Below are 22068 nucleotides of genomic sequence, written 5' to 3'. Positions count from 1 at the left end.
TGTAGTATGAAAAGCACACAGTGAGGAAAATATGTAATTGTTGGACTGGAAATGAAATATACTAAATTGGAAATTGTATGACTAAATAAGTTTAGATATACTGAAATAGGTCTTTTTAAATCAGAATAGCTTTAATTATATTTATTAGACCTGGTAACTATCAGTGCTATACCAATCTATGTACCTTCCAATAGTTATGGACACTGAAGGATTTTATGGCAAAATGCAAGAGGCAATAAATGTGACAATACTACAAATGGGTGATTGGAAAACAGATTTAAACTTAGAAAGTTGAAAAGAATAGATGTCCTAGCAGGATTTGGTCTGGGCAAAAGATACAGATAGAAACCAATTTAAGGGACAGATTCAATTTGCTTACCATATGAAAGAACTTGAGAAACTATGCAAAAAATAAAGGAAATATGAAAACTGAAGGAGAAAAAATATTTTCAACCTTTTGAAGAATAAAAGCTAGTTGTATAGTGGTTAAAACACTGGACTAAAAGTAGGCTAGACTGTGGTCACAGAATTAGCTGGGTGACCTTGGGCCAGTCACTCTCAACCCTAGGAAAGAGGCAAGGGCAAACCACTTCTGAAATCTTTCCAAGAAAATTACAGAGACTTGTCTAGGCTGTTGCCAGGAGTTAAGACTGACATGAAGGTATGCACCCACACACAAATTATGACATCACCACTACCCTACCCCCAAAAGAAATGGTGGATGAAAGCTTTGAGCAACAAGAATGATATATAACAACAGTACTGAACTTCTAACATCAAACAACTTTCCAAGCAAGAATTGGTATAACTTGCCTCCAGAAGCTATGAGTGGATATTTTAAAGAAGAGATTGGATAACTATTTGTCCGAAATTGTATAGGGTTTCCTACTCAAGCAAAAAATTGGACTAGAAGACTGCTAATGTCCCTTCCAATTCTGTGGTTCTGTTATTAAATTATGATAATAAAGGATGTAAATTAACAGAAGAAAATAAGAAAAAAAGAAAAGGAGAGGTGCTTTTAAGATGAGGTAAATTATAGGAAAATGTACATTTGAAGGTTATCATGGAAAAGATCTAATGGAAGCAAAAGAAGTTAAATCATATGGAAAGCTTACACTGACATAATTTACAAATGGCATTATATCACCATTATATCATATGATAGAAAATTTGCAAAGGAAAAGTATTTGTTCAGAATTAATTCCAATGCAAAGTGATGTATGATAGGCAATACACCTGCTGTCAAACAGGAAAGCACTAGAAGCTGATGAAATATCCCCTGATCTGCTTACAGCTGTAGAAGAAGAGGCAATTAAAGTGCTGACAACTCAATGTCAACAAAAAACAAAACAACACTCTGTAAACCTGTACGTTGGAATACACACATACACAGAGGCATGCAGATGCATACCTGTGCAGGAGAGAGAGATAAAAGAATGTGCAAATTGCACTAATTCATCATGCAAATGAATTTTTATTTAAGCCCTTAGAGTACAACAAAAGAATGGAGCACAGAGTGACTTAGCCACAAGAACAGGCAGAGGGAAATATGTTTAGATAGCTGACAAAAAGCATGTAATGGAAAAAGTAAGACAGTAACAGATAGAAGTTTGTCTTTATATTATTATATTGATATAATAGGGAGGGCTTTAAACTAAAATTGAGGGGGAAGGGTGACCAATCTTTAGAATCTCTAGAACCCAAAACTAATCATAAATCCCAAGAAAACAAATCAAACAATGAGATGGGCAGAGATGAGAAAAAAGAAAAAAAGAATGTTAAGGAGAAACTTTCTGACATTGAGGACAATTAACCAGTAGAACAGCTTGCCTCCAAAAATCATGGCACTCCATCACTGGAGTGTTTGAAGAAGAGGTTTGACAGTCACTTGTCTGAAATGGTATAGGTTCTCCTGCTTGAGTGGGGGGGGGCTGGACTAGAAGACCACCAAGGTCCCTTCCAGTTCCTAGTCTAGTTTAGTCTAGTCTAGTCTAGTCTAGTCTAGTCTAGTCTAGTCTAGTCTAGTCTAGTCATAATATCATATTGATAATATGTACTGTACAACCTTCCATTGTGTAAATCATGTGGAGCATATTGAAAGCAATATACAGATAGTCACCAATGTACAACAGTTTATTTAGTAACCATTCCAAGTTACAATGACACTGAAAAAAATGACCATTTTTCACACTTACAACCGTTGCAGCATCCCCATGCTCACATGTTAAAAATTAAGATGCTTGGCAACTGACTTGTATTTATGACAATTGCAGCGTCCCAGGGTCATGTGATCCCCTTTTGCATCCTGCTGACCAGCAAAGTCAATGGGGGAACCAGATTCACTTAACAACTGTATTACTGATTTAACAACGGCAGTGATTCACTTAACAATTGTTACAAGAAAGGTCGTAAAATGGGACAAAACTCATTTAACAACTGTCTCGCTTAGCAACACTAATTTTGGACTCAAGAAAACTTTTAATGTGCAATAAGCGACTATTCCAACTGAGTTTGGGGGAATGGGACAGAACAAAGGAAAATGCTGAGATACGTTGCATATTGTACCATCTGTGTGAAGATCTCAAGGCCCCAAGCATAAGGTGTAACAACTTTTTTTATTTGTTAAATTTATTTGCCATCTATCTCACCATGGCGCTATTGTAGGTGCTTACAACAATCAAAACAGAGAAATGGAAAAAAAAGTGTAAATATCATAGTAGCAAAGTAATGGAACGATAGAACAAAACAACGAAAAAACAAACAATGAGACTATCAAGAATAAAAGACGGGTGGTGGTGGTGGGGAAGCAGGGAGCTGGCGTGGGGAAAGATGGGATTTGTTATCAATCTAGTAGCCACCTCCAGTGTGGTACTCCCCAACAGAAACATAGTTTATAGGGAAAAGTAATGTCTGACTCAAGCTGCTATGGTAATGAAGATTTGGCTACAAGGGAATGCAGATATGTGGCAAAATGCATGCCCAGGAAGTTGTAGATGACACACTGACAGGTGAACTTGTTGAACTAAATGTTAATGGGATAATGCTTGCTGTACATTTTGCTGAAGACCATGCCATGTTTGCTGGTGCAGACATTAATTATCTCCCCAACAGCTCTCTTACAGTGGAGGTAGGAAATAGACAGGCTGATTGATCGAATATGGGCTTGATTAGATTAAAAGCTTGAAAAGACATTTTCAGGTTCATGAATATAAATGGCGTAGTTGTAATGAACTGGCAGAGCAGCTGGAGTTTTGTGAATAAACAGGGAGTGGTTGATGATGATGGAACGGGATGGGGGATATGCCAGAGCTGTAGAGATTATACAGTATGTGCTGTTTCCCAAGGGCCTGTGGGTACTAATGAAAGAAGATATTCTCCGTTCTATTTTAGTTTTTTTTAAAAAAGTCATTAAAGAAAGTACAACTTTTTACCGAATTGGCAACTTAAATTTAAATGTTGCTATGAATGGCAGAGGAGGGAAGGGGGATGGTAATGCACTAGTAAATCAGCTATGGTTGTTGTGCTGAAAGACAGACTGAAGAGACATGACTAGTGCCAGGCAAAGGAACTCGTTTGCATTTTTTCTACCTTTCAGATTAAGCAAAGGAAATTTGCTTTTGCTTAATTTCATCCAGAAAGTTCTTCTTGCAGTTACTTTGCAAATGGGCTTGTGTGAATATTCTGCCTTTCAGGATATGATCCTTACTCCAGAATTCTGCACGTTCTCATTAAATTCAAGAGCATCATGAAGGAATTCCTCCTCTGAAGTTCTTTTTTTCAAGAGATGCAACTGAAGGGATGGAGACTGGTAGAAGTTCAAGTCTCCAGCCCCATCTCAGCTCAAATTCTGAGAGAGATCATTATCTAGATCAGAGGTCCCCAACCTTTTGGGCACCAGGGACCAGTTATATGGAGAGACGTTTTTCCGTGGACCGGAGGGAGCGTGGTTTTGTGTGCTGCCTGCATCCTACAAATGGGGCTTTGCTTGTTTGTGCAGCCCGGTTGCTGGCATACCATGGCCTGGTACCGGCCCATGGACCGGAGGTTGGGGACCCCTGATCTAGATCACGGGTGTCAAACTCATCAAATGATGTGTTGTGATGTATCACAACTTTTTTTGCATTGCCAGAGCTGGGGTGGGTGCGGCCTCCATAAGATGCAACTGGCCCGTGGGCTGGCAGTTTGACACCCCTGATCTAGCTTGCTTGAGAGTTTCATAAAAGGTAAAATACAAGGAAGTAAATAGAAGACTGACTATTTTTTATTTTTATTTTTATTTATTTTAATTCCATTTATATCCCGCCCTTCTCCAAAGACTCAGGGCGGCTTACAAGCTTAGCAGTAGCCTTCATTCTATGTATATGCCTGCTTATTAGGGCTTTCGCCCCCCCCCCCCAAGCGGCATTATTACAAAGTCAGCTACTATATTTACTGGTACTGTTCTTTCTTTCTCTGTTACTTCATATTTTGAAATCAGTCTGAAAATAAAGGCAAACATACACATAAAAGGTAAAGGTAAAGGTTCCCCCGCACATGCGTGCTAGTCGTTTCCGACTCTAGGGGCCGGTGCTCATCTCCGTTTCAAAGCCGAAGAGCCAGCGCTTGTCCGAGGACATCTCCGTGGTCATGTGGCCGGCATGACTAGACGCCAAAGGCGCACGGAACGCTGTTACCTTCCCACCGTAGTGGTCCCTATTTTTCTACTTGCATTTTTACGTGCTTTCGAACTGCTAGGTTGGCAGAAGCTGGGACGAGTAACAGGCGCTCACTCTGTTACGCGGCACTCGGGATTCGACCCGCCAAACTGCCGACCTTCCGATCGACAAGCTCAGCGTCCTAACCCACTGAGCCACCGCGTCCCTTAACATACACATACATAACCATAAAACAAATTACAGGATAGGCAGTCCTTGACTTTTCATAGACCATTGAATCGTGGGGGTGGAAGCAACATCAGAGGTCCTCCAGTCCAACCCCCTGCTCAAGGCATAAGCCTTATACCATTCCAGTTAAATGGCTGCCCAGTCTATTTTTCAAAGGCCCAACAGAGACTCCACTTCCTCAGGGTCTTGCGGAAGAACAGGGTAGAACAACGGCTAATGATCTTCTTTTACCGGTCTACTATGCTAGCCTGACAGTCCCGGATAGGAAGATATTAGAGAGGGTGGTAAGCACAGCACAAAACATTGCCAGGCCTCACTGCCTTGGAAGAGTGAGAAAAATTCTCAGGGATGACTCACAACCTGGTCGGTACCTCTTTACTCTCCTACCATCGGGTAGGAGATACAGGAGCATAGCCAGCTATACCAACAAGCTGAAGAACAGCTTCTATCCATGGGCTGTCAGGCTCCTGAACGGGAAATAACTATGTATGATTGACTTGCGAGGCCGGTGTGTTGTGCAATTAGCTCACATGGTGTAACAAGATGGTGGGTTTGTTGTCACTGTGAGTTGTGGGGGGCGCGCAAAGGGAGGCTCAGCCAATCTCAATGTATACATGCTGTACTTTGATAATAAAGGTTCATTCATCATTAAAAAAAAAAAAAAACCTCCAGTGATGTGGTACCCACAACTCCAGAAGGCAAGCTATTCCATTCATTAGTTGTTCTCACTTACAAAAAACTTCTCCTTGCTTCTTGGTTTAATCACTCTTTAATGAACTTCCACCCTTTACTTCTTATCCTGCCCTCTGGTGCTTTGGAACTCTCAACCCAGGCGTTGCCTGTAGTAAACTAGTTTTCTGTTCAAATCCATGAGGTGTTTTTTTAAAAAAAATTGAATTAAAATACAGGGGATCTACTTTCCCTTTTTTCAAATCTGTGACCATGAACAGAGACATCCATGATGCTGCTTTTATTTCCAATGTCCCACTGAATAAGCCTGAATCCAGAAGGATCCAAATCCACAAGAGGTTACATCATAAATTAGATGACCATCTAGTATGGTCCAGTTCCAACTATCACTTGATAACAATGAACACTGAATTCATGCATATGCTTTCCCTGTTCACTTGCCTTTGAAACATTTCATTCTTCTAGAAAATTATTTAGCAGTATGGATGTCAAGCAATAGATAAAGGGATGAGATAATCTTAAACAATCGGACCACTTTTAATCCAACACTAAGAACGTTTTTAAAAGATCCTCTTTCCACAGGAGAAGTTTTGGTTTAGTTATCATTGGGATATTATTTTCAAAGTTGGTACAAAGTGCATGGAAGGCAGACAGTTAGACTCCAGTAAATGCAGAATAGTCAGGAGGGAAAAATTATTTTTGAAATAGCAACAACCTGATTGCTAGGAATAGGTAATTTGAGATTCTATAAAATAGTCAGAATATAAGCATAAAGAAGAGAAAATTGTTTACTAAAAATGGCTTCTATCTTGCCCATAATGAAAGTTGCTAAGATTTATGGAGCCTCACTATGTACAGCACTGCAGCTAGTGAATTTAATGGTGCACTGTTGAAAGCCCTAATTGCAAAGTCACATATAGTTTAATTTACTCTGGGTCCTGAGATAACATGAACATTTCATCTTGAGAATAAAACTGTGAAATGTGCTGATGACAAATTAAAAAGACGTTCTTGTAAGGGGTGTGTGATGACTCAGGCAGTTAAAGATGCTGAGCTTACAACCCAGGTTTGACACCCAAGTTCCACGCAACGGGGTCAGCTCCTGTTATGTGCCCCAGCTTCTGCCCACCTAGCAGTTTTAAAGCATGCAAATGTGAGTAGATTAATAGGGACCACTTTAGTGGGAAGGTATGAGCGTTCCATGTGCCTTTGGCATATAGCCATGCTGGCCACATGACCACGGAAAATTTCTTTGGACAACGCTGGGTTCATCAAGCAAGAAACAGAGAGAAGCACTGTGTCCTATAGTCATACATGACTGGACAGGGAATCCTTTACCTTTTAACATTTTAACTTTTCAGCTAAAATATTTTTATCTAGGTTTATGAGATGGGTTATGGAAAAGCTATCTATCAGCTAAACAGATGCATTTCATTCCTTTTTAGCAGCCGTTATTGTCTGTGTTGCAAGTGGTCATGGAAAACTTTACAAATCTAATCCATATTAGGAGCCTTGGTGGAGCAGTGGGCTAATGCCTCCTTAAGTAACACCAGCTGCCTGCAATTAGTGCAGGTTCGCATCCCACCAGGCTCAAGGTTGACTCAGCCTTCCATCCTTCCGAGGTAGGTAAAATGAAGACCCAGATTGTTGGGGGCAATAAGCTGACTTTGTAATAATGCCGCTTGGGGTGTGTGTGAAAGCCCTAATAAGCAGGCATATGCATAGAATGAAGGCTATTGCTAAGCTTGTAAGCCGCCCTGAGTCTTCGGAGAAGGGCGGGATATAAATGGAATTAAAATAAATAAAATAAATAAAATTAGTTTACCTACAATGCAGCCAAACTTTACCATCTCCATGCACACATAATTGCCAAAACAATCTAGGCTGTTAGGCCATTAGTTATTGAATCAGCCAGCATCTGAAATAAGAGGAGCTATGGATAAAGTGTTCCGTGTGAATTCATGGATTGCTAGACAGAGAAAGCTGCCTAGAGATGTGGTGGTCTACTTTGCAAAAAGAGAAATTAGAGATGAAGTTATACAAGCTGCCTATGATGCTAAAGTTGTGATTGCTGATCAAGAAGTCTTGGTTTTAAAAGAAATTCCTCCAAAGATTTTAAGGAAAAGGAAAGACTTCACATTTCTTGTGCAAGAGCTTAAGCAACGAGATATAAGGTTCAGATGGGAGATTCCAGATGGGCTGATGGTGATGTATGAAGGCAAAAGGTATCGGCTGATTACTGTGAAGCAAGCGCGTGATTTCTATAATAACGTTTTAAAAGCAACCTCATTAACACTTCTGGAAGCTGCAAAGGGATCTGGAGAGGGAGAACATCAAGAGGTTGAAGTAGAGGAAAACGGTGCTGGAGGAGATCAAGCTATAGCTTCTTTGGATGATCCTAGAGAGCAAAGGGTAACGCGTGCTGCTTTAAAACGAGCAAAGAAAATAAAAGAACAAGACCAGCAAAAGTCTTCGGAATCTTCACAACGTACTCATAGCCAAGCAGTGGGAGGAGCACGGCCTAAAGAAGATAGTCCTGTCAAAGCAGTGCTCCAAGAGCTTTGGGAGGATATGCATGGCAACTAAATTTTTGACTTGGAACGTTAATGGACTAAATTCACCACAGAAGAGAAAGAAAGTTTTTCAATATTTAAAACAATTCAAGATAGATGTTATATGTTTGCAAGAAACGCATATTAGGGCTACGGACCAAAAGTTTTTATTGAACTCAAGACTGGGTACGCACTTTGTTGCCTCTGCAATGAATAAGAAAAATGGAGTGGTTGTTTATATTAAAAGTGCCATAACAGCGGACTTAATTGAAGCAGACAAGCATGGAAGATATGTACTGATAGACTTGTTGCTAGAAGGCAAAAAGACGCTTTTAGTTGGACTGTACGCCCCTAATCAACAACAACAACAGGCTGACTTTTTTAGTTTACTTCATACAAAGCTTACCCAGTTGGATTATAAATCTTTTATTTTTATGGGGGACTGGAATGGTGTTTTGGATGTACAGATGGATAAGGCTGGAGCTTTTAAGCGCATTCCAAGTCATGCTAGACTGCCTAAATCTTTTTTTGAAATGAAGGATGACTTGGAACTGCGAGATATTTGGCGTGAGAGACACTTGCAGGAAAAGGATTATACTTTTTATTCTGATAGACATCAATCTTTTTCGAGGATTGATTTTATTTTGGTGACTAATGACTTTTTTTTGAGGACTAAAAAGGTGAAGATTTGTGCAAGAACTATCTCTGATCATAGTCCAGTTTGGTTAGAGATTGATAAGGAGAAAAGAGACAGGCGCTCGTGGCGCGTAAATGAGAATTTGTTTAGAAATCAGAGAAATGTGGAAGAATGTAAACAGCGGATGAAGGATTTTTTTGAAACTAATATGAACAAAGGTACCTCTATGGATATGGTGTGGGATGCTAGCAAGGCCTACATGAGAGGGGTGTTGATATATATGAATAATAAACATAGACGTGCTGTGGAAGCTAGGAGGAAAGAACTGGACAATGAAATAAAGGAAAAAGAAAAGGCTTTGATTTTGAACTCAAAGGATGTGAAAACTAAGGAGGCTATTAAATTGTTAAGAGGACAATTTGATAAATTAATGGCTGACCAAGTGGCAACCAATTTGCGGTTTGCCAGGCATAATACTTTTTGCAACGCTAATAAACCAGGAAGATGGTTAGCTTATAGATTGAGGAAAAAACAAAGGGCTTCTAATATAGACAAGATTGAGCATAAAGGAAGGGTTGTGTTTCAACAGGACCTTATTAAGGACGCTTTTGTGGATTTTTATTCTAAATTATATGCTAAGGAGAAAATTAATGAAAAAGACATTGATATATATTTGGAAAATGCTAGCATTCCGGTTCTTACGCAAGAACAAAAAGAAGGGATTAATCAATTGATTACAGAAGAGGAAATTGTTACAGCAATTAAGGAATTGAAGGTGGATAAAGCACCAGGTACGGATGGTTTGACTGCGGCCTATTATAAAAATCTACAAATAGAGATGATAAAACCGTTAAAGGAACTGTTCCAGACAATCCAGAGGGGGGGAAAGGTGCCACCGTCTTGGAGAACAGCTTTTATTTCCTTGATTCCGAAGGAAGACCAAGATGCTACTCAAGTTAAAAATTATAGACCGATATCGCTTTTAAATACAGATTACAAGATATTTGCTAAGGTTTTGGCTAATAGATTGATGAGGGTTCTGCAACAGGTGATTCATGGGGACCAAACGGGGTTTATTAGTGGTAGGCAAATGAAAAATAATGTGAGGCATATAGTTGATGTGTTAGAGCTTTTGGAAAGGAACAACCAGATCTCTGCGGCGCTAATTTTCTTAGATGCTGAAAAAGCTTTTGATCAATTGAATTGGCAATTTCTGTTAAAAGTTTTAGACAAAATGGATTTTGGGGAAAATTTTTTGCAACCGATTAGGGCATTATATCAAAAACAAACTGCCCGAATTATAGTTAATAATAGCTTGACAGAAGCATGTAATATTGAGAAGGGCACAAGGCAAGGCTGTCCGTTATCGCCCTTGTTATTTGTGTTAACATTAGAGATATTATTGGTTAAAATACGGAATTCGGAAAAAATTAAGGGGATACAAATTAGAGATCAGGATTATAGATTGAGAGCATTCGCAGATGATCTGGTTGTTACAGTGACCCAGCCAGAGAACTCTGTTGTGGACCTGATGGAGATAATAACACAATATGGGAAGGTTTCTGGATTTAAAGTTAATACACAGAAAACCAAAATTTTGGTCAGAAATATGACAGTTTCGCAAAAGGCTCTTTTAGAAGGACTAACTGGATTTGAGATTGTTAAAAGGGTTAAATATTTGGGGGTGTTTTTGTCGCCCTCTAATACAAAGTTATATAAAAATAATTATGAAAAACTATGGGGGAAAATTCAAAAAGAATTGGAGAATTGGGAAAAATTGCAATTGTCTTTGTTGCGACGGATTGCAGCAGTGAAAATGAATGTCCTGCCTAAATTTTTATTTCTATTTCAAATGATACCGATTCTTAAGAAAGATTCTAATTTGGAGGAATGGCAGCGAGGTATCAATAAATTTGTGTGGGCAGGGAAAAAGCCACGAGTTAAACTTAAGATTATGCAGGATACTCGTGAGAGAGGTGGGCTTAAAATGCCCAATCTTTTTTTTTTTTTATTGAAAAGTTTTAAAATACAGTTTTCCTTTAAACCCCCCCCCCTTCCCCCTCCCTCCTCCCCTCCCTACCTCCCCCCTATCCCCCCCCTCCCCCTCTCCCTCCTCCCTCCCCTGCCTCCCCCCCCTACTTCCCCTCCTCCCCCCCTCCCCCCCCCCGACTTCCCAGAGCAAAATACAAGGTATATATCTAAAAAGCAATCATAAACAATCATATACTAACAATTATAAATTCTAAAATCCATCACTCTCTAGCTTATATAGAGTAAACCAATCCTTAATAATACTAAATGTGTATAAAGAACTAAAATAAAAGAAAACTAGCGTCATTCCCATCTATGTTCTTCCACAATTCACTATTTCCTAAACATATTCTCATTTACACATCACAAACACCTATCCCTATTAACCTCTCTAGCCAAAATAGGCTATAATAGATAGTTCTTACACAAATTAACCCACATTAACCCACAAAACTTTCTTCCTCTTCCTCTGTAATAAATTGTCCATTAATTCCAAATTAAAGATTCTGTTACCATACATATCATCCCAAAACTCTTAAAAACACAACTACCACTTGACTATCAGTATGTTGTGGAAGTTCCATAGATTTCTACTAGACCTATTTTCTTTTCTTTTTTAAGCGTTTTAAGGCAGCACGCGTCACCCTCTGTTCTCTAGGATCATCCAAAAGAGTTGCATCTTGATCTCCTCCTGTACCATTCTCGTCTATCTGTCCATCTTCATCCTCTTGATGTTCTCCTTCTCCAGATCCCTCTGCAGCTTCCAAAAGTGTTGATGGGGTTACTTTTAAGACATTGTTGTAAAAATCATGCGCTTGCTTCACAGTACCCAAACAGTACCTTTTGCCTTCATACAAGAAGCTCAACCCAGCTGGGATCTCCCATCTGAACCTTATATCCCTTTGCTTGAGCTCTTGCACAAGAAATATAAAGTCCTTCCTTCTCTTTAAAATCTTTGGAGGAATTTCTTTTAGAACCAAAACTTCTTGACCAGCAATCACAACTTTAGTATCATAGGCAGCTTGTATAACTTCATCTCTAATTTCCCTTTTTACAAAATAAACCACCACGTCTCTAGGCAACTTTCTCTGTTTAGCAATCCACGAGTTCACACGAAACACTTTGTCCATGCCTTGTTTTATTTCAGATGCTGGATGGTTCAATACCACCTCAAAAGCCTCAGAAACCAGCTGCTTTAAATCTTCCTTAATATTCTCTTTTAGGCCTCTAATTCTAACAGCAAACTGCATCTGATAAAATTGAGCCAAACTCAGTTCGCTATCCATTTTGTCTTTTAAATCTTCAATTTCCAATACTTTTGCTTCTAATATAGCATTCTTTTGAGTCAGTTCTTCCACTTTGTCATCCAGCACCTCCACACATTTAGCTACTTTATGCACTGAGGACAAAATGTCTACCTTTATCTCTCTAAGTTTCTGTTCCATCCTTTCTTCCATTCTCTGCTCCAATTTCTCCAATTTCTCCTCCATCTGTGCAAATTTAACACCCATTGACTCCAAAATTAACTGGGTATGTTTTTCAAGATCCTTCGATGTCACTACATCTGGAGAATGCAACGCCTGCAGTAGTGATTGTTGTTGCACTGGAGAATTTCCAGCACTCCGAAAAGTTCTAGGGGGAGGTTTAGACGCCATCTTTTACTTACAATTGTGTCGCACTTTCACTTTAAGTTTTAAGCAAAGTCCATCAAGCTCGAGAGTAAAATAAAATAATCCTCTTCATCTCTTCATCTTTCCCTCTTGTACTGCTCTGCCTGCTCTTTTCCTTTCATAGTCTCTCCTTCAAGCAGGGATGGTCGCAGACGCCTGGCTCTGCTCCATTCCGAAGCAGAGACGCTAGCCAGCTGGGAGCAGCCCAGGCTACGGGGGAGTTCAATCCTTCAGCCGCCCAAGCTCCAAGCTCAGGCGGCCCCGGAGAACTCAACCCCTACCTGGGGGCTCACCCCCTCCTCTTCTCCCGAGGAGGGGGCTTCAAATTCGCCCGAACAGCTGATCGGCGCTGTTTCGGGCGAAAAATCACACAGCTGGGCGGCGGGCAGCCCGGGAAGGCTGTCTCCGGCGCCTCGGAGCCACCGGAAGCCTAAAATGCCCAATCTTAAACTATATTATGAAGCTGCTGCATTAGTAGGAATAAGTGATTGGATTAATTTGACACAGAAGAGATTATTAAATCTTGAGGGCCATGATTTGTTGTTTGGCTGGCATGCATATTTGTTGTATGACAAGAAGGTAGACAATGTGTTTAGAGTGCATATTTTAAGACAGGCATTGCTGAGAGTTTGGAAGAAGTATAGACATAAGCTAGATTGCAAGATACCACTGTGGGCAATTCCAAAACATGCAATAGAAAATATACATGCTGGTTTCAAACATGATGTGACTACGTACAAGGAGATCCTAAGTTTGGAAAGAAATGTATGGTGTTTGAAATCATATAGTCTCTTGCGAGAAGAGAAGGTTGTTCAAAACTGGTTCCAATATACTCAGTTGCGGGCCAGGTGGAAAGAAGATCAGAAAAATGGTTTTACAATGACTGATGAAAATTTGATAAAGCAAATTAGAAATCAGGGACCGGCACATATTAAACGGATATATCTTGCATTGATAGAAATTGACTCAGAAACAGAACTTGTTAAAGACTGTATGATAAAATGGGCCCAGAATATTCAAGAAGTTATTACAATGGACACGTGGGAAAAGATCTGGGTGAGGAACGTAAAATTTACACAAGCTCAAAATTTAAGAGAAAACTTTTACAAAATGTTTTATAGATGGCATTTAGATCCCAAAAAGCTTGCAAGTATGTATCCGAATTATCAGCCTAAATGTTGGAGGTGCGGTGATGAAGATGCAACATATTTTCATATATGGTGGACATGTAAAAAGGTTAAGGCCTTTTGGATAAAAGTTTGGTGGAACATGCAGAAGATTTTTAAACAGAGGATAAAGTTTTGTCCGCAACTTTTTTTGTTGGGAATAATTACAGATGCTACAGTTGTGGACACTAAGTTGATGTTGAATTTAATTACGGCAGCAAGACTCTTGATAGGTCAGTATTGGAAGAAAGAGGAATTGCCGTCTATAGAAGAGTGGACTTTAAAGGTTTCCGACCTGGCAGAGATGGCGAAGATTTCGGCCTATTTGAAAGATCACTCGCAAGAACGCTATATTATGGAATGGAGAAAATGGATTGAGTTTATCCAGAATAAGTATAGGGTTAAGAAATTTTATGTAGCATTTGAATAAGTCTTCTTTCTTTTTTCTTTTTTTTCTTTTAGTTTTTTTTTATATATATATTTAATATTACTAAGGTTTGTTTTATCCTATATAAGCTAGAGAGTGATGGATTTTAGAGCTTATAGTTGTTAGTATATGATTGTTTATGATTGGTTTTCTTTTATATATACCTTGTATTTAGCTCTGGGAAGTCGGGGGGGGAGGGGGGGAGGGGGGAGAGGTAGGGGGGGAGGGTGAAGGGAGGGGGAGGGGGGGGTTTAAAGAAAAATTGTATGTTAAAACTTTTCAATAAAAAAAAAAGGAAAAGCTATCTATCAGCTAAACAGATGCATTTCATTCCTTTTTAGCAGCCGTTATTGTCTGTGTTGCAAGTGGTCATGGAAAACTTTACAAATCTAATCCATATTAGGAGCCTTGGTGGAGCAGTGGGCTAATGCCTCCTTAAGTAACACCAGCTGCCTGCAATTAGTGCAGGTTCGCATCCCACCAGGCTCAAGGTTGACTCAGCCTTCCATCCTTCCGAGGTAGGTAAAATGAGGACCCAGATTGTTGGGGGCAATAAGCTGACTTTGTAATAATGCCGCTTGGGGTGTGTGTGAAAGCCCTAATAAGCAGGCATATGCATAGAATGAAGGCTATTGCTAAGCTTGTAAGCCGCCCTGAGTCTTCGGAGAAGGGCGGGATATAAATGGAATTAAAATAAATAAAATAAATAAAATTAGTTTACCTACAATGCAGCCAAACTTTACCATCTCCATGCACACATAATTGCCAAAACAATCTAGGCTGTTAGGCCATTAGTTATATAGTTAAGGGCCTGTGGTGCTGAGTTTAGTGTTCATGAAGCTTTTTTTGTACTGCCAATAACAGATTAGGGTTTAGCTGTAGAGTGCAGCAATGTTCAGAAACATAGCACCTATAAGCAAAAGATTGCCATATTGACACATGCCACATTGACATTATGCAAAGAGCAATAGGCAGCAAGATGTAATAACCCCAATAAATTAAAGTATAAAGTAAGTAAAAGAAACGTTATGTAGTCCTTGACTTATGAGCACAACTGAGCCCAAACTTTCTGTTGCTAAACAAGACAGTCGTTGAGTGATTTTTTCCCCATTTTGCGATCTTTCTTGCCACAGTTGCTAAGTGAATCACTGCAGTTGTTAAGTTAATAACACAGTTATTAAGTAAAGTTGCCTTCCCCATTTATTTTGCTTCTCAGAAGGTCGTAAACACAGCTCCAGGACACTGCAACCGTCATGAATATAAGTCAGTTCCCAAGCATCTGAATTTTGATCACGTGACCACAGGGATCCTGCAACAGTTATAAGTGTGAAAAATGGACACAAGTCACTTTTTTCAGTGAACAGTCACTAAATCAGCGGCTCCCAACCTTTTCTATACCCCGCACCCCTAGAACGCTTCTGATATATTCTTGCATCCCTTACAAAACTTCAAAATAATGGCAATGAATTACGTATATACACTATAATTTTGAAAACCCAAGTTTTTGCACCTCTTGGAATATCATCTCGTATCCCCAGGGGGTGTGAGCACTGCTGTTTGGGAACCCCTGCACTAAATGAACTGTTGTAAGTCAAGGATTACCTATATAGCTAAATCAAACTTATGCCAACTCCATTTACTAGATTGCTCAGTATGTTCTTATCTCTGTAACCTTCCCTTGCTTGTATCCCCTACATGTCCTTCATCACACATTACCTTTAATCCTTGAAATTTTTCACCTCTCTTTTTCTGTTAGTTCTATCCAGCCACCAACTTTCTTGGTTTTTCATCTAACTCCATTCTTTCTTCCTTCATAGGTTTAGTTTGTGATTTAGGACTAATTCATGCTCTGTATCTGACCACATCCCTTCAACATACCTTTTTTTTAATATATGGTGGTTACTCATTTGTGTCTCAATGATTCAGCACCCATTCATTCTTAGCCATATTCTTAACCTTATCTCTTCTTGTTTTACCACACTTTTTTTTTACTATATACCCAATTCCTGCTGCATTCAGCTTCTTTTATGTTTCTTGCCATTTTTCACTTCCATGTAACATTGGAAATGCATACATCTTTCCATCCATTATACCCATCTTTAGTAAACAGGCTATCAAGGTACACAAATGCATCTAATTTCTGCAGTTCCTTTCATTTTTAATCTATAGCTTAGAAATCGTTCACTCCATTTTTCCTGGGAAAGATAACTACATATTAATTTTCAGATCCATAGGTGTCAGGAAGGGCATCTGGCCAGTAAATGCTCGAGCTCCATTCAGAAGGGACTACAAGGTTGTTAAAAGAAAAAAAATCCTTTTTGTCCCAAAAAGGGGACAAAAAATGAGTACCGTATTTTTCCATCTATAAGACGCACCCTTGTATAAGATGATCTGGCATGCGAGTTTCTCTGCACTGATCAGCTGTTCAGCGGAGCACCGAACAGCTGAGCCAGCAAATCTGGAAGTTTGGCTGGCCAACGATCTTGCCCCCTCACCCCTCCCGTTAGTGGCAAGCCCACAGGGGCTTGACACCTGCACCAGGCAGCATGGCAACCCACACAGGCATGCCCTGGGCTGTGGAGGTTAGCATTATTTTTCCATGTGTAAGATGCTGCACTTGTATAGGACGCACCTGATTTTTGAACAGGGTGTTTGGAGGAAAAAATAGAGTCTTATACACGGAAATATATGATATAATATTCATTCAAAGCTGTTTTTACAATCATATTCTCAATCAACACAACTCTGTTGTGACTACAAACAGTCTTTATGAGTTTGGAAAAAATTCAGAGTAGAGCAACTAGGATGATCAAAGGCCTAGAGGCTAAAACATACAAAGAATGACTGCGGGACTTGGGTTTGGCTAGTCTAAAGAAAATAAGAAATAGGGGAGACGTGATAGCAATGTTCCGGTATCTGAGGAGCTGTCATAAGGCAGAAGGGGTCAGGTTGTTCACCAGAGCACCAGAGGGAAGGACAAGAAACAGTGGTTGGAAACTGAACAAGGAGAGAAGCAAACTGGATTTAAGGAGAAACTTCCTGACAGTGAGGACAATCCACCAGTGGAACAGCTTACCCCCAGAAATCATGGGCGCCCCATCACTGGAGATCTTTAAGAAAAGACTGGATAATCACCTGTCTGAGGTGGTGTAGGTTCTCTTGCTTAAGCGGGGGACTGGACTAGAAGACCTCCAAGGTTCCTTCCAGCTCAATTCTATTTACATTAAAACAACCAAGGGGATTTATGTTCACTGCCCAGTGTTGAAGATTCACTAATGATTCTATTTGTTTTCACACATGCTTTGACTCCATCATCAAGCACTCTTACTGTATTCAGCAAACAACTTTCAGCTCCATATCTGTCACCCCTCTGAGCAAGGCAAGGTCCATGGCTAAGACTTAGAAGATGCAGCTGATCTTCGGGCTTGATGTACTCACCTCCCTCAGCAGAACTGATCACAACAATTGCGCTGAACGGTCCATCACCTTTGTTGTTATATGCTCCAACTTTCACTTCAAATGGAGTCAAAGGAGGCACGCTTTCATCTCTGTAGATGAACTTGGAGGCATCAGAAGACGTGACCATTTTTTCTTTCCAGCCTCTTGTCCCATTTGGTCGGAAAGCCACAATGTATCCAAAGCCTTCCCCATTCTGAAATTCTTCGGAGACTGGCTAAAGAAAAACGTGTTCATTTATTATTATTTATTTCAAAAAACCTGGCTATGTTCCCAAGTCTGGGAGGGTACATGCACCAAAGGCCCTCCCTCCTGGCTATATTGTTAAGAGGGCAGATATCTTACTTTTTGCAAGTACTACAAATTAGACATTTTAATATTTTTTACTGTTTTAATGTTTTAAAATTATTATTTTTTTTAATTTTAATTGTAATGTATGCTTTGAATTGTGAGCCATCCAATCATTTGCTGAGATGGGCGGCTGTAGAAATTAAAATCAAATCAAATAAAAAAAAAATCCTTGGGATTTGTCCAATTCATGCAAGAGAGGAATAATTTGAACAAGTTGTTTAGCTTTAATGGAGGCTGCTTCTTGTTCCCCTTCCCCTCATGGAAGAAAGTGTAAGTTTGGGAAATTATGAAAGTTTAATTCTTAAAAACCAGTGTCATTCTGTACCTACTCTATGCATAACTTTTAGAGTCATCACTTATGCTATGTTGCAGAAGATGATGCTCTATTTAGCTATATGCTGTATTTCAGCCATCATCAGTTGGAGTAACTTCAAATTATGTGGCTCACAGAATTCTCAGAGAACCTTTGCTAAGAATTCTGGGAGTTGAAGTTCACATGTTTGGAGAGCATCCAACTTTTGAAAGCCTGCTTAAACAGAAGTCCTGTCCAATTTGTGTTTGTTTTAAATATAAAGATCCCTAAGAAAAGAAATTGCCACTCCATAGTTAATTAAATCACCTAAGTTCTAATTTGTAAAATTGATTCAAAACTGTTGCATTAAACAGATTTGATTCTGTCCGTTTAATTTAATAAACAATATTGAGAGTATGGGCAAAACCCCACTGAATAAAAAAAAATTGACTGTAAGGCTCTTGACATGACATGCTGATTCAATTCAGCAATTCAGTTTGGCCCTTTAATGGTGGGACTCAATCAAATCACCTTCTAATTGAATTTTGAATCAAAACTTTACAGAGCCTTAACATTTAATAATTAACCACCTGGCAAGCTGAGCAAACATCCTATTCAAAGAGTCACAGTTCTTTCACAGTATGCAAAGATATATCATCTTTATCATGATCATCATCACCAAAGAGATAAGTGACTTAATTTGGCTCCTGGGTGCCATTTTGCACTTTTGCCCAATGGCTTAAAGATTTTCTCACTACTAAATTCTGATTCTGCAGTTAGCCTATTTTGAGTAACCTTAAAAGATTGTATAGCAATTTTATATGAACCTTGCAGTGAAAATGTCACTGCAGTATGGCAAATTTTTTTTGTTAGATTCTTCCTTTTCTTCCTTGTTCAATTCCTATTAAAATGTTCAATGTTTACCTAGTAATTAGAATTTTGCTTTTTTATTTTTTCAGCAGCAATAGGATTTCTTGGAAGGTCCATTAAAAAAAAACTCCTGGCATACAGTATGTGTAATTATTGCCTGACATTTCAAAATGTGATTCCAGGATATATATCACACAGTTCTTGCTAGTAGGCAGCATAATTTCAAGGTAAATCAAAAGACTTCCTTGATAAGCATTATACTCCTACTACCATTTACAAGACCTACTACCTAGGATCTATGTAGATGTAACATTTCCTCCTACAGCAAACTGTGGGTTGGGGAAAAGAGGAGACAAATTCCAGTCTAAACATTTGACTGACTGTGCAACCAAGCAATAATGTTTAGGGAACAGTGGATAATTGAATGTTTGAGGCCACAAGTTGGCCTCCAACTTTGTTACCATGATAATGATACAACATCACTGGAAGGATTTTATCTGTTCTTGGAGAGTTTTGAGAGAGAGGGATAAGGTAGGAAAGGGAATGTGAGACCCCCAAGAACCAACTCATTTCCATCTACACTCTTACAACTCTCCCCAAACAGCCAAAATGACAACATCCAATTTTGATTGTGTGATCTGGAAGTGTTGAAATATCAACATGTGGCTCATAGGCTGTGGACTGTAGTTTAGGCACAAAATCTGCTTATTTCTTTTGCATTATATCCCATTGATATCTTTGGAAGCCTTCATTTTCATATATTCATAGGACTAGTGTCATGACAGCACCTGATTTCAGCCATGGGATTGTTAAAAGTTTTCTGAGTTGAAAAAAAAGCTAGCTATTAAACAGTAATTCAAAAGCCACTCTATGAAAGTAGCCAGGCTTCTAACAGAAAAGAATAAAGAAAAGCAAGCAAGCAAGCAAGCAAACAGGAAAGAAAGAAAGAAAGAAAGAAAGAAAGAAAGAAAGAAAGAAAGAAAGAAAGAAAGAAAGAAAGAAAGAGAGATAGAGGGAGAAAGAAAGAAAGAAAGAAAGAAAGAAAGAAAGAAAGAAAGAAAGAAAGGAAGGAAAAAGGGAGAGAGGGAGAAAGAAAGAAAGAAAAAGAAAGAAAGAAAAGGGAAAGAGGGGGAGAGACAAAGTAAGTAAAGAAGGAAGGAAGGAAGGAAGGAAGGAAGGAAGGCAGGAAGGAAGGAAGGAAGGAAAAAATTCACGATTCCTTAGCTGTCAAATCTCTTTTATGTTTGCCAGCTGGAAATCTCAAAAATATAGAAGAAGTTGCAAGATTTTAATAAAATTTAATTTAATTTAATTTATTAATATTTCTATACCGCCCTTCTCCCGAAGGACTCAGGGCGGTGTACAGGGCAAGAATAAAACACAGAGTTACAAAAATTAAAAGATAATTAAATACATGCCCATAAAAACAGTTGGTACATTAATAAAAACCCCAATAAAATGATAGTAAAAAACCCCACCAATCCCCCCTCAGGCCAGGCCGGCTTGTTCGAACAGGTATGTTTTCAGATGGCGGTGAAAGGAGCGAAGATCGGGCGCCATCCGGAGCTCAACCGGTAACTGGTTCCATAGCTCCGGGGCGCCCACAGAGAAAGATCTCCCCCTGGGGGCCACCAATCTACATTCTCTGACCGGTGGCACCCTGAGGAGTCCCTCTCTGTGGGAACGCACAGGGCGGAGGGAAGTTGACGCCGGCAGCAGGTGTTCCCTAAGGTACTCCGGACCCCTGCCATATTATATGTGTCAGAATACAAACTGGAATGTATTTGCACTCTGTGAATGCATGTATTTAATATAATTTTATAAATATAATTTATAATTTTACTGTCTTCTTTACAAACTAGTTATAGCATTCACAGAAAGCATTCCTACTGAATTAGTTATATAAATAAATCCCATTGAAATTAATACGCCTGAACTTAGCTTAAATAAAGGTCTATTTTACATCACTAGAACATCTAACAAGTAATTTTTTACCATATAAGGAACAATAAACAACAATTTTTTTGGGGGGAAACACCAGCATTAAAACCAAACAGAGCCAATCTCAAGTAATCTAAATAATTGGGAGGTTAAATTAATGGTTCTTTTTACATTCACAGTGTGACGGTCTGAAAGGAAAAAAAAACTAAGGAAAGGAAAAGAAAACAAAAATGTTCTTATTAACTTAAAAGGGAATGCCATCAATGTTTTAATCCTAGATAAAAAAACAAAACTTAAAAGGTGGAAGAGATCCGAGTAACCTTGAAAATGCCATTGGTCCTTCATTTAAGACAGTTAAATCATCTCCTTGCTTTGGGGTCATTAAATTAATCCTTAATTCACATCTTTCAAAAATGATCCCTTTGAATTGCTTTTCTGACTTGTTTTTTCCCCCCCTAATTTTTTCTTGTTCTCTTTTATCTCTAAGTCTAGGAGTCCAGGAGTCACTCTTTTAATTTCTCATAGTGTCCAACATGCATGATGTACTATTGCTGGAAATTAAAGTGGCAGTTTCTTCTATGAACCTGGGACAATCTCTAGTGGCTACCAATCCTTATCCATCAAATGATGAAAAATGGTGAACAAACTCCCATCATGTTGTATGTGTGATGCAGTGTACATAAGGGGTGGAGTTTGCATTGTGATACTATGATGTATTGCCCTCTCGTCCCTCTCCTTGGCTCCTGTGCTATTGTCATGGCCCCATCAGATCCCAATTCAGAGGAGGAAGAGCAGTTGGAACCAGGACCATCCGCCAGGGATAGCGGATCTCCTCTGGAATGGAGTCCATGGGCTGAGGACAATGCTGTCTCAGCCCCCCCCCACCATTGGGGGAAGTGGTTGACTGGATGGGGAGTTGCCTGCCCTCACAAACACAGGGGGGAGGATCAGCCGTAGACAGGCAGTGGTGATAAGAGCCAACAGATACCCTCTGATGAGGATCAGCTGCCTTCCCCACTCAATTCGAGGGCATGGACAGTGGAATGGAAGGAAGCTCACAGGAGGTCTGTCAGGCTGCTAATGAGGAGGCAGCCCCACCCTA

The 22068-nt window shown here is 39.4% G+C and overlaps 1 protein-coding gene across 1 annotated transcript in view; it reads right to left on the bottom strand.

Moving 5' to 3' along the window:
* The window catches only part of CNTN5 (contactin 5), a gene marked incomplete at both ends in the record, with an annotated part of 277925 nt that overhangs the window by 16585 nt on the left and 239272 nt on the right, over positions 1–22068 (bottom strand). Inside the window, one exon of the mRNA XM_081327707.1 lies at positions 17495–17729. Coding sequence (XP_081183833.1) covers positions 17495–17729 — 235 coding nt within the window. The remainder of the gene's footprint in view (positions 1–17494; positions 17730–22068) is intronic.

This window comes from Vipera berus (genome assembly GCF_964194415.1).
Source record: "Vipera berus genome assembly, chromosome: 4".
Lineage (NCBI taxonomy): Eukaryota > Metazoa > Chordata > Lepidosauria > Squamata > Viperidae > Vipera > Vipera berus.
This window is presented reverse-complemented; position numbering and strand designations above follow the sequence as displayed.